At 37.2% G+C, this 13,524-nt stretch overlaps 1 protein-coding gene across 2 annotated transcripts in view; it reads left to right on the top strand.

Moving 5' to 3' along the window:
- The window catches only part of NARS2 (asparaginyl-tRNA synthetase 2, mitochondrial), a 156,438-nt gene that overhangs the window by 47,840 nt on the left and 95,074 nt on the right, over positions 1–13,524 (top strand). For both annotated transcript variants that reach the window (XM_032167029.1, XM_032167030.2), the window contains exon 6: positions 2,242–2,336. In XM_032167029.1, the coding sequence (XP_032022920.1) occupies positions 2,242–2,336 (95 nt within the window). The remainder of the gene's footprint in view (positions 1–2,241; positions 2,337–13,524) is intronic.

Genomic DNA, 13,524 nt, shown 5'->3' with positions numbered 1-13,524 from the left:
TCCCACAATTGATTCTGACAGCTTGCTCATTTTTTTCTTTTATTTTTCTGTGGCAGGACAGTCCTTTGGAGCTACCTAACCTGCCATATTTGCTGATATCACTTTTTATAATTACTTTTTACAACCAATATTTTATATACCCTCTTTAATATTCTGAGATAAAATATATAGGTGATAATACAAAGAGAAGTTTAAAAAATCAGTATAATACTTTAATTATAATATAAAAGAAATGAAAGTAATTTATAGTAAGGTAGTATGAATTTGTTATGTAAACGCTAACATGACATTGGAAAGCATAATGAAGTAGTAGTATGTTTTAAATAAGTTGGATTAAAGAAATGTAAGAAAAATCAGAATCCATTCTGTACAAGTGCTGATAAATGAAAGTCTAAAATCTAGTCATAGGCTGGGCACGGTGGCTCATGCCTGTAATCTCAGCACTTTGGGAGGCTTAGGCCGGCAGATCACTTGAGGTCAGGAGACCATCCTGGCCAACATGGTGAAACCCCATCTCTACTAAAAATATAAAAATTAGCAGGTCCTGTTGGCCAACACCTGTAATGCCAGCTACTGGCAGGCTGAGGCAGGAGAATCACTTGAACCTGGGAGGTGGAGGTTGCAGTGAGTCAAGATCGCGCCACTGCACTCCAGCCTGGGCGACAGCATGAGACTCTGTCTCAAAAATAAATAAATAAAATCTTATTATAAATACTAGACTTTTTTTTTATATAAATACAAGAAATGAGAGAAACCACCTGAAGTGAAGTTAAATTAGTACAAATTATAGACTAAAGTGGTGAAGGAAAGGAGAAAGTATGGTAGTCTTATAAATTTGTTGGACCTTATTTGGGAAAGCATTTATTTAGTAAATAGTGAAGAAATATCAGAGAACAAATCTTTTATTTTAAAATCTTAACATATATCAGATCAAGCATTTAGTCTTGAGTACTAAATGTCTTTGGAAACAATACCCTTTCATTGATAATGAGATTTAAAGTTGGACTTTTTTATAAAAAAAGCATTCATCGATCTCTGACTAGTATCAAAGTTTGAAAAAAAAGAGGCGGTTATTATAAAAATAAAGATTCAACTGATAATTTTTAGAGTGCATTTTTTATTTATCCACAGATAGCGACACATGATATGCAATATTTTTAGAACAACCAGTGAAATTAAATAAGAACTGTATTTCGTGTGTTGCCATAATTTAATATTTGGTACTAAGCCTGTTAAAAGAGTCTTACGTTCTCCATTACATATTTTAAATTGGCTTTATTGCTTTTACAGTGACTTCACTTTTACACTAAAACATTTTCAAATAAGTGCACAGTTTAAAATACAAGAAGCTAGGCTCAGGGACTCATGCCTATAAATCCCAGCACTTTGGGAGGCTAAAGTGGGAGGATTTCTTGATCCCAGAAGATCAAGACCAGCCTGGGCAACATAATGAGACTCTGTGTTTAAATCAACAAAAACAAGTGTAACTTTCTTCCCCAGAAGAGGATATGATACTCATAACTTGATTCAGAAGCTTTCTTTATTATACTGTTTAAATTGTGTTTGGCCTCCAGGTAGTTTGTTTTAGCTTAACTCTTAACAAATGTTGAATGGCTTGTTTCCTACTCATTTCAGATGGAATAATCACCCTTTCTATATTGTAAGTTCGTAAAGATTTTGTTGCTCAGTGTATCTTTTAAAGATAGAGTCATGCTTTTCCTGCTACCTAGTTATGGTGACAGTTAAATGAAATAATGTTTTTGAGAGTTCATAATGTGTTTATAAAAATCTGTGTTAAAAGCATTACTATTAATATTTTAATAATAAATATGACCTCGCATGTTCCAGAGGCTATTCTCTTGAGATAATTAAGTCTCAATCATAAGTCAACCTTTTGAGATTATGTAATTCTTCACATTAAAAATTAATTCATAATTTCTTGCCTTAGATTGCCCCTTAATCAGAATCACTTTGTAGGGGGAAGTATATTTTGTGACAAAGGTACTTTGTCCTTTGGTTATTGTATGTTTTGAAAATATGGAACAAACTTCCTTGCCTTTATTAGCACTTTCCAAGCTGGTGTTTTGTCTTAGATATGTAACTACCTTTATTTTCCTGAGAGCAACCTGCCTTCACATTGATTTAATTGCATTGTGATTTTTAGGTGTGACATGTATATGAATGTGAAAAGCAAAGCAAAACATTTAATAGTTTTTTGTGGCTTGTGTGTTTGATTTGCAGCCTTCAGGCAAACTAAAGCTATCTGAGGAGAATTTCTTCAATGTTCCTGCTTTCTTAACTGTGTCAGGACAACTTCATCTAGAAGTGATGTCGGGGTATGAAATTTTCCTTTCTCTTTTGCTTTGATGTATTATGGTTTGGTTGAGAGTGCTTCCCTTCCCATGCTCAAACCTAAAAGTTGAAATTAGTCTTAATCATTAGTTCACTTGAATTTTCCAAAATATTTAAGCTTCTTACTTGTAGTACAGACTTTTGTTTTCAGTGAAAAATGTAACACTGAAAATACAAAGTTGTCATTTTTTTCTTTTTACTAATCTTTCTTGCTTGAATCCCAAACATGTAATCAGAATTTATTTTAATTAATCATATTTATGGAAGTAAAGGCAATTTATAGTTTATTCTTGAACCAGGTATTAGTCCATTTCATTTTAAAGAGAGTAGTATTTGAAACAGATGGAATAATTTTTTTTTTCAGTAATTGGTGTAAATAAAATTAACTCATACATACATTTTGAGAGGTGTACAACAAATTACATTCTAAGTCAGATCAAATGAATTTTAGCAGCTGTCAGACCTCTGGAAAGTCACTGTATTCCTTGGGGCCTAACTTTTCTTTAAAACAGGATTGAGAAAGAAGATCTTTAAAATCCTATCTAAATCTTATATTCTGTAATTCTGTGGGTAATTCTCATTTATTTTAATTTTTTTTAGAGGTGGGATCTCGCTTATTGCCCAGGCTGGGGTATAGTTGCACAATCATAGCTCACAGTAGCCTCAAACTCCTGAGCTCAATTGGTTCTCCTGCCTCAGCCTTCTGAGTAGCTGGGACTACAGGCATATACCACCAAACCTGGCTAATTTTTTGTAGAGATGGGGTCTTGCTATGTACCAAGGCTGATCTCAAACTCTAGGCTCAAGTGATCTTCCTGCCTTAGGCCTCCCCAGTAACTGGAACTCAAGGCATGTGCCAGCACACCTAGCTAATTTTTAAAATTTTTTGTAGAGGTGGGGTCTCACCATGTGTCCTAGGCTGATCTCAAACTCTTGACTCAAGTGATTCTTCTGCCTCAGCCTCCCAAAGCACTGGGATTACAAGCATGAGCCACTGAGCCTGGCCTCTGGGGGTAATTTGTTAATGCAGACTCATCGAGTAGTGAGTTTTCTTTATGTATCTTTTTCTTTAAATTTTTTCTCATTATAGGGATTAGGACTTAAAAAAATCTTTTCTGGAAATAGCTCACTTGAAAGGAAGGGAATCTTTTGGTGTTTTCCATTGTTTTAAAAATGCACAGATGAGAAAACTCAAAGAAAATGTAATAGAATAATTTGCATGTTTACTTTTGTACTTTGCTAGAAGAATGGAAAGTCAGTGGTGGAATGAAGATAGTCTTGAAAGTAACATGTTCTTTTCTGATTTATCTTTGAAACAAAAATATGTTATTTGATAGTTCCAATAACCAAATGATTGGCAATATTAGCAGAATACTATGCAGAAAAAGTGTCATAATAACACTGAGATTATAGGATTTGCAGATCTGGATGTAGGAAAGGCCATGTCAAGCATGTCATGGAATGTTCTTATGCCTACGGAATTAAAATTTTAAAAAATTAAAAACATGACTCATTCAAATACAAAATGAATATGTATCAAAGATTTCATTCAATTGATTATATTACAGAGGAAACAAGTAAAATAGAAAACTGTTTCAAAGAGCATCTGAGGACCTCTGTATTTATAGACATTTTAATAATTGGAATAAGAGTGCTAGGTCAGTTACAAACTGGTTAATGTCCTACAGGACCAACACACCCTAACCTTTGGGATTATCTCTTCTACCTGGTAGAGTTATTTGCAACTGTACTGGGACAGATCTGTAAATTAGCATGTAACTTCACTTAATATGGGTTATTTAATTCAATATTAAATAGACTAATGAAACAAGTACATTTCCCTTTCCCTAAGTAATTAAGTAACCGTTGAATGGGCCTTTGTCCCCTTATTATTTAATACCTTGAAAGGACATCACCTTTTTAAGGCTACAGCTTTTGGCCTTATATTCAAGGTTTGGATAACCTTTCTTAACAGCCTTTTAGTATTTATTTCTATTATTTATAAAGTTAGAGGCAAGGTGTCTCCTCCCTCAGAAGTGTCATATGTGAAATATATAAACTTAGCAAATGTTTGTTTCTCTATTATAATACCACTAGTGTATTAAATATGCCTCTTTCCCAGTAAAGCGCAGTGAACCACAGAACACAGTGTTCTGTGAAACTTGACGGAAGATTAAATTGGTAGAATATTAGGTTTTGTATTTTTTTAGTGTGCCATGAAGTATTTCTACTACTGTCATTCAAATGTTCCTAGTTTAATATGCACAGTTCTAGGACTATTAATATGCAGAACATAATGTTTTTGATTAAAGCATGATTTATTCTCCAATAAGAAATTGTTAGTCCTTTTTCCCTCAGCTTTTTTTTTTCTTGAATTCAATTTAACAGACTTTATAAAAGGCAAAAGATTTATGCAATCTGAAGAGAAACCAGAGAATTAACAGACTTTTAAAATGGAGAAAATGGTAGTTAAATTTAGACAGTTAACATTTTCCAAAAGGATATCTCTGTTGGTTTAGTGGGTTTATGGTTCCATTTTAAAGCTTTTTTTAAAGTAAATATTCTATATTGGAATAATTTTTAATATATAGAAAGTTGAAAAGATAGTGCATAGTTTTGTATACTCCCTATCCAGTTTCCCCCATTGTAAACATCTTCCATGACCATGATACATTTGTCAAAACCAAGAATTAAATGTTATCACATTACTATTAATGAAGCTCTAGACTTTATTTGGATTTCACCAGCTTTTCCATTAACATCCTTTTTCTTTTTCCAGGATCCAATTCAGGGTACCACATAAAACTTAGTTGTCATGTTTCCCCAGTCTCTTCTATTCTGTGACAGTTTCTCAATTTTTCTTTTTTACGACCTGTGGAATATACTCTAATCTGGGTGTGTCTGACATTTTTCTCGTGATTAGACTAGGGTTATTTGGGTATTTTGAAAGAATACCACAGAGGCAAAGACTTGTCCTGTCACATTGTATCAGTGGATATGTGATATCCATATGATGATGTTAACCTTCATGACTTGAATAAGGTAGTGTTTGCCAAGTTTCTTTACTGAAAATACACTGTTTTTTCCCTTTTCTTACTGTAGTTTCTGGAAGTGAGTCACTAAGTCTAGTCTCCCCTCACTGGGGATGGGGGTTTGGGAAGAGGGTGATGGAGTTAAGAACCACCCGCAGGAGGGAGAATGTTTGGAATTCTATGTGAAAATTTGTTGTCTCTTTATCCCCCTTTATTTTTTATTTGTGTAATCATTTATATCTTAATGGACTTGTGTATTTCATAGTTTGGGCTATAATTCAGTGCTGTGTTATTTACTTTGATGCTTAAAACTGTTTTAGTTTTTGTTTTTGGGAACTCATTCAGATTGATTCTTACGTCCCTTTGACATGCCCCTGTACTTTGACTACTTCCTTATTCTCTGCTACTGCAAGATGCCTCAGCTTTGTTTGTTTGACATTCGTTCACCATCTTTATTTGTTTTTATTATTATTTTTTTTTATTATTTTTATTATTTTTTTATAGTCAGTAAACTTACACTGACATATTATTATTCCTCCAAAGTCCATAGCTTTTATGAGCATGCATTCTGTGCTTTTGGACAGATGACATATGCTCACCATTATAGTAACACACAGAATAGTTTTTGCTGCCCTAGAACTTTTCTATGCTCTGCCTAGCCATCCTTCCTTCCTAACCACTGGTAACCATTGACCGTTTTACCATCTCCATAGTCTTGCCTTTTCCAGAATGTCACGTAGTTGGAATCATACACCATAGAGCCCTTTTAGATTGGCTTCTTTTGCTTAGTAATATGAATTTAAAGTTCCTCCAGGACTTTTCATGGCTGGATAGCTCATTTGTTGTAGTGCTAAATAATATTCTGTTGCCTGGATGTAACACAATTTATCAATTCACCTGTTGAAAGACATCTTTTGGTTGTTTCCAAGTTTTGGCAGATTTCCCAGGCTTATTTTTTATTTTCCCTTCCCTAGTCCTAAAAATTAGTTATTTCTCCGAAGAGCCCTGGTTCCTTTTATTAGAAGATGGTATTTAGAAGCCAAAATTGGGTCACTGGATATGTTTGCTGTTACTGAGAGATGATTGCTTTAAAGCCTTTCAGTGGACAGAGATTTTTTTTTTTAACTAGAGAACGCTAAGTGAGTTTTCATTGCATTTTGCTTATGAATATAATTTATAAGTGGTAAGTTCATTCCAAGAGAGATGTAAATTGTAAAACCTGCAATTAAGAAATGTCTCATAATGAAGTATTCCATTTCTCATCAGTTAAAGTCAGAATTGGAGAAAGGCTCAGCCTAAAAAGAAAGAATGTTTATTATTATTACAGGGATTTTTTTCCTTCTTGGGCATTTTAATGCTAAGCCATGAAATAAAGCATATTTTAGGTTAAAACTGATGCTTTTCTCTTGAATGTTGTTGGAATAAATTAGTACAATTTTTCTAGAGGAATACCTTTTTACCCAGAATTTCATTTCTAGAAATTTTTTTTTTTTTTTATTATACTTTAGGGTTTTAGGGTACATGTGCACAATGTGCAGGTTTGTTACATATGTATCCATGTGCCATGTTGATTTCCTGCACCCATTAACTTGTCATTTAGCATTAGGTATATCTCCTAATGCTGTCCCTCCCCCCTCCCCCCACCCCACAACAGTCCCCGGAGTGTGATGTTCCCCTTCCTGTGTCCATGAGTTCTCATTGTTCAATTCCCACCTATGAGTGAGAACATGCGGTGTTTGGTTTTTTGTCCTTGCGATAGTTTACTGAGAATGATGTTTTCCAGTTTCATCCATGTCCCTACAAAGGACACGAACTCATCATTTTTTATGGCTGCATAGTATTCCATGGTGTATATGTGCCACATTTTCTTAATCCAGTCTATCGTTGTTGGACATTTGGGTTGGTTCCAACTCTTTGCTATTGTGAATAGTGCCGCAATAAACATACGTGTGCATGTGTCTTTATAGCAGCATGATTTATAGTCCTTTGGGTATATACCCAGTAATGGGATGGCTGGGTCAAATGGTATTTCTAGTTCGAGATCCCTGAGGAATCGCCACACTGACTTCCACAATGGTTGAACTAGTTTACAGTCCCACCAACAGTGTAAAAGTTTTCCTATTTCTCCACATCCTCTCCAGCACCTGTTGTTTCCTGATTTTTTAATGATGGCCATTCTAACTGGTGTGAGATGGTATCTCACTGTGGTTTTGATTTGCATTTCTCTGATGGCCAGTGATGATGAGCATTTTCTCATGTGTTTTTTGGCTGCATAAATGTCTTCTTCTGAGAAGTGTCTGTTCATGTCCTTTGCCCACTTTTTGATGGGGTTGTTTGTTTTTTTCTTGTAAATTTGTTTGAGTTCATTGTAGATTCTGGATATTAGCCCTTTGTCAGATGAGTAGGTTGCAAAAATTTTCTCCCATTCTGTAGGTTGCCTGTTCACTCTGATGGTAGTTTCTTTTGCTGTGCAGAAGCTCTTTAGTTTAATTAGATCCCATTTGTCAATTTTGGCTTTTGTTGCCATTGCTTTTGGTGTTTTAGACATGAAGTCCTTGCCCACGCCTATGTCCTGAATGGTATTGCCTAGGTTTTCTTGTAGGATTTTAATGGTTTTAGGTCTAACATATAAGTCTTTAATCCATCTTGAATTAATTTTTGTATAAGGTGTAAGGAAGGGATCCAGTTGCAGCTTTCTACATATGGCTAGCCAGTTTTCCCAGCACCATTTATTAAATAGGGAATCCTTTCCCCATTTCTTGTTTTTGTCAGGTTTGTCAAAGATCAGATAGTTGTAGCTATGTGGCATCATTTCTGAGGGCTCTGTTCTGTTCCATTGATCTATGTCTCTGTTGTGGTACCAGTACCATGCTGTTTTGGTTACTGTAGCCTTGTAGTATAGTTTGAAGTCAGGTAGCGTGATGCCTCCAGCTTTGTTCTTTTGGCTTAGGATTGACTTGGCAATGCGGGCTCTTTTTTGGTTCCATATGAACTTTAAAGTAGTTTTTTCCAATTCTGTGAAGAAAGTCATTGGTAGCTTGATGGGGATGGCATTGAATCTATAAATGACCTTGGGCAGTATGGCCATTTTCACGATATTGATTCTTCCAACCCATGAGCATGGAATGTTCTTCCATTTGTTTGTATCCTCTTTGATTTCATTGAGCAGTGGTTTGTAGTTCTCCTTGAAGAGGTCCTTCACATCCCTTGTAAGTTGGATTCCTAGGTATTTTATTCTCTTTGAAGCAATTGTAAATGGGAGTTCACTCATGATTTGGCTCTCTGTTTGTCTGTTATTGGTGTACAAGAATGCTTGTGATTTTTGTACATTAATTTTGTATCCTGAGACTTTGCTGAAGTTGCTAATCAGCTTAAGGAGATTTTGGGCTGAGACAATGGGGTTTTCTAGATATACAATCATGTCATCTGCAAACAGGGACAATTTGACTTCCTCTTTTCCTAATTGAATACCCTTTATTTCCTTCTTCTGCCTGATTGCTCTGGCCAGAACTTCCAGCACTATGTTGAAAAGGAGCAGTGAGAGAGGGCATCCCTGTCTTGTGCCAGTTTTCAGAGGGAATGCTTCCAGTTTTTGCCCATTCAGTAGGATATTGGCTGTGGGTTTGTCATAGATAGCTCTTATTATTTTGAGATACGTCCCATCAATACCTAATTTATTGAGAGTTTTTAGCATGAAGGGTTGTTGAATTTTGTCAAAGGCCTTTTCTGCATCTATTGAGATAATCATGTGGTTTTTGTCTTTGGTTCTGTTTATATGCTGGATTACATTTATTGATTTGCGTATGTTGAACCAGCCTTGCATCCCAGGGATGAAACCCACTTGATCATGGTGGATAAGCTTTTTGATGTGCTGCTGGATTCGGTTTGCCAGTATTTTATTGAGGATTTTTGCATCAATGTTCATCAAGGATATTGGTCTGAAATTCTCTTTTTTGGTTATGTCTCTGCCAGGTTTTGGTATCAGGATGATGCTGGCTTCATAAAATGTGTTAGGGAGGATTCCCTCTTTTTCTATTGATTGGAATAGTTTCAGAAGGAATGGTACCAGTTCCTCCTTGTACCTCTGGTAGAATTCAGCTGTGAACCCATCAGGTCCTGGACTCTTTTTGGTTGGTAAGCTATTGATTATTGCCACAATTTCAGAACCTGTTATTGGTCTATTCAGAGATTCAACTTCTTCCTGGTTTAGTCTTGGGAGGGTGTATTTGTCGAGGAATTTATCCATTTCTTCTAGATTTTCTAGTTTATTTGCATAGAGGTGTTTGTAGTATTCTCTGATGGTAGATTGTATTTCTGTGGGATCGGTGGTGATATCCCCTTTTTCGTTTTTTATTGCATCTATTTGATTCTTCTCTCTTTTCTTCTTTATTAGTCTTGCTAGCGGTCCATCAATTTTGTTGATCTTTTCAAAAAACCAGCTCCTGGATTCATTAATTTTTTGAAGGGTTTTTTGTGTCTCTATTTCCTTCAGTTCTGCTCTGATTTTAGTTATTTCTAGCCTTCTGCTAGCTTTTGAATGTGTTTGCTCTTGCTTTTCTAGTTCTTTTAATTGTGATGTTAGGGTGTCAATTTTGGATCTTTCCTGCTTTCTCTTGTGGGCATTTAGTGCTATAAATTTCCCTCTACACACTGCTTTCAATGTGTCCCAGAGATTCTGGTATGTTGTGTCTTTGTTCTCATTGGTTTCAAAGAACATCTTTATTATTTCTGCCTTCATTTCATTATGTACCCAATAGTCATTCAGGAGCAGGTTGTTCAGTTTCCATGTAGTTGAGCGGTTTTGAGTGAGTTTCTTAATCCTGAGTTCTAGTTTGATTGCACTGTGGTCTGAGAGACAGTTTTTTATAATTTCTGTTCTTTTACATTTGCTGAGGAGAGCTTTACTTCCAACTATGTGGTCAATTTTGGAATAGGTGTGGTGTGGTGCTGAAAAAAATGTATATTCTGTTGACTTGGGGTGGAGAGTTCTGTAGATGTCTATTAGGTCCACTTTATGTAGAGCTGAGTTCAATTCCTGGATATCCTTGTTAACTTTCTGTCTCGTTGATCTGTCTAATGCTGACAGTGGGGTGTTAAAATCTCCCATTATTATTGTGTGGGAGTTTAAGTCCCTTTGTAGGTCACTGAGGACTTGCTTTATGAATCTGGGTGCTCCTGTGTTGGGTGCATATACATTTAGGATAGTTAGCTCTTCTTGTTGAATTGATCCCTTTACCATTATGTAATGGCCTTCTTTGTCTCTTTTGATCTTTGTTGGTTTAAAGTCTATTTTATCAGAGACTAGGATTGCAACCCCTGCCTTTTTTTGTTTTCCAGTTGCTTGATAGATCTTCCTCCATCCCTTTATTTTGAGTCTATGTGTGTCTCTGCACGTGAGATGGGTTTCCTGAATACAGCACACTGATGGGTCCTGACTCCTTATCCAGTTTGCCAGTCTGTGTCTTTTGATTGGAGCATTTAGCCCATTTACATTTAACGTTAATATTGTTATGTGTGAATCTGATCCTGTCATTATGATGTTAGTTGGTTATTTTGCTCGTTAGTTGCTATAGTTTCTTCCTAGCCTCAATGGTCTTTACAATTTGGCATGTTTTTGCAGTGGCTGGAACCGGTTGTTCCTTTCCATGTTTAGTGCTTCCTTCAGGAGCTCTTTTAGGGCAGGCCTGGTGGTGACAAAATCACTCAGCGTTTGCTTGTCTGTAAAGTATTTTATTTCTCCTTCACTTATGAAGCTTAGTTTGGCGGGATAGGAAATACTGGGTTGAAAATTCTTTTCTTTAAGAATGTTGAATATCGGCCCCCACTCTCTTCTGGCTTGTAGAGTTTCTGCTGAGAGATCAGCTGTTAGTCTGATGGGCTTCCCTTTGTGGGTAACCCGACCTTTCTCTCTGGCTGCCCTTAACATTTTTTCCTTCATTTCAACTTTGGTGAATCTGACAATTATGTGTCTTGGAGTTGCCCTTCTCGAGGAGTATCTTTGTGGCGTTCTCTGTATTTCCTGAATCTGAATGCTGGCCTGCCTTGCTAGATTGGGGAAGTTCTCCTAGATAATATCTTGCAGAGTGTTTTCCAACTTGGTTCCATTCTCCCCATCATTTTCAGGTACACCAATCAGACGTAGGTTTGGTCTTTTCACATAGTCCCAAATTTCTTGGAGGCTTTGTTCATTTCTTTTTATTCTTTTTTCTCTAAACTTCCCTTCTCTCTTCATTTCATTCATTTCATCTTCCATCAGCGATACCCTTTCTTCCAGTTGATCGCATCTGCTACTAAGGCTTCTGCAATCTTCGCGTAGTTCTCGAAACTTGGCTTTCAGCTCCATCAGCTCCTTTAAGCCCTTCTCTCCATTGGTTATTCTAGTTATCCATCCTTCTAATTTTTTTTCAAAGTTTTTAACTTCTATGCTATTGTTTTGAATTTCCTCTCGTAGCTCAGAGTAGTTTGATCGTCTGAAGCCTTCTTCTCTCAACTCATCAAAGTCATCCTCCATCCAGCTTTGTTCCGTTGCTGGTGAGGAACTGCGTTCCTTTGGAGGAGGAGAGGTGCTCTGTTTTTTAGAGTTTCCAGTTTTTCTGCTCTGTTTTTTCCCCATCTTTGTGGTTTTATCTACTTTTTGTCTTTAATGATGGTGATGTACAGATGGGTTTTTGGTGTGGATGTCCTTTCTGTTTGTTAGTTTTCCTTCTACCAGACAGGACCCTCAGCTGCAGGTCTGTTGGAGTTTACTAGAGGTCCACTCCAGACCCTGTTTGGCTGGGTGTCAGCAGCGGTGGCTGCAGAACAGCGGATTTTCGTGAGACCACAAATTCAGCTGTCTGATAGTTCCTCTGAAAGTTTTGTCTCAGAGGAGTACCCGGTTGAATGAGGTGTCAGTCTGACCCTACTGGGGGGGTGCCTCCCAGTTAGGCTGCTCAGGGGTGAGGGACCCACTTTAGGAGGCAGTCTGTCCGTTCTCAGATCTCCAGCTGCGTGCTGGGAGAACCACTACTCTCTTCAAAGCTGTCAGTCAGACAGGGACATTTAAGTCTGTGGAGGTTCTTGCTGAGTTTTTGTTTGTCTGTGCCCTGCCCCCAGAGGTGGAGCCTACAGAGGCAGGCAGGCCTCCTTGAGCTGTGGTGGGCTCCACCCAGTTCGAGCTTCCTGGCTGCTTTGTTTACCTAAGCAAGCCTGGGCAATGGCGGGCGCCCCTCCCCCAGCCTCGCTGCCGCCTTGCAGCTTGATCTCAGACTGCTGTGCTAGCAATCAGCGAGACTCCGTGGGCATAGGACCCTCCGAGCCAGGTGCAGGACACAATCTCCTAGTGTGCCGTTTTCCAGGCCCATTGGAAAAGCGCAGTATTAGGATGGGACTGACCCGATATTCCAGGTGCCCTCTGTTTCCCCTTTCTTTGACTAGGAAAGGGAACTCCCTGACCCCTTGCGCTTCCCGAGTGAGGCAATGCCTGCTTCGGCTCGCGCACAGTGCGCTTCACCGACTGTCCTGCACCCGCTGTTAGGCACTCCCTAGTGAGATGAAACCGGTACCTGAAGCAGAAATGCAGAAATCACCCATCTTCTGTGTCGCTGGGGCTGGGAGCTGGAGACCGGATCTGTTCCTATTCGGCCATCTTGGCTCCACCACCGAAATTTTTCTTAAGGAAATGATCTGACAACTCTGCAGAGAAGCCTAAACAAAAATGTTGAAAGCAACTTTTATTTATAATAATGAAAAATTACTAATAATCTAACTGTCCGTTCAAGATTTGTTAAACCTCAGTATACCAAGAAAATTAGTCATCATCATTTATCATCTGGGGCTAATGGGCCTTATTTTTAAAAAATATTTTAAAGCCATCTTGTAGTTAGTACACAGAAGTATAAATAAAGGGACAGTGAAGATCAACTTTATTAGAAATTTTCAGAAGAATTTAAACATAGCAAGTCAAAAAAATTAAATTGTTATATTGAGAGAGAACGTATATGCCGTAAAATTCACCAATTTGAAGTGTGCAGTTCAGTGGGTTTTAGCATATTTTGCAGATATTCAAGTATCACTGACACAATTTTAGAATACTTTCCAATATTTATAATTTTAAGTTTTTTTTTTTTACCACTCCCAAAAGACAAATTTTTCCCATTAG

This window comes from Hylobates moloch, unplaced genomic scaffold (genome assembly GCF_009828535.3).
Source record: "Hylobates moloch isolate HMO894 unplaced genomic scaffold, HMol_V3 SCAFFOLD_11, whole genome shotgun sequence".
Classification (NCBI taxonomy): Eukaryota; Metazoa; Chordata; class Mammalia; order Primates; family Hylobatidae; genus Hylobates; species Hylobates moloch.
The sequence above is the reverse complement of the archived record's forward strand: the minus strand, read 5'-3'. Positions and strand labels throughout refer to the sequence as shown.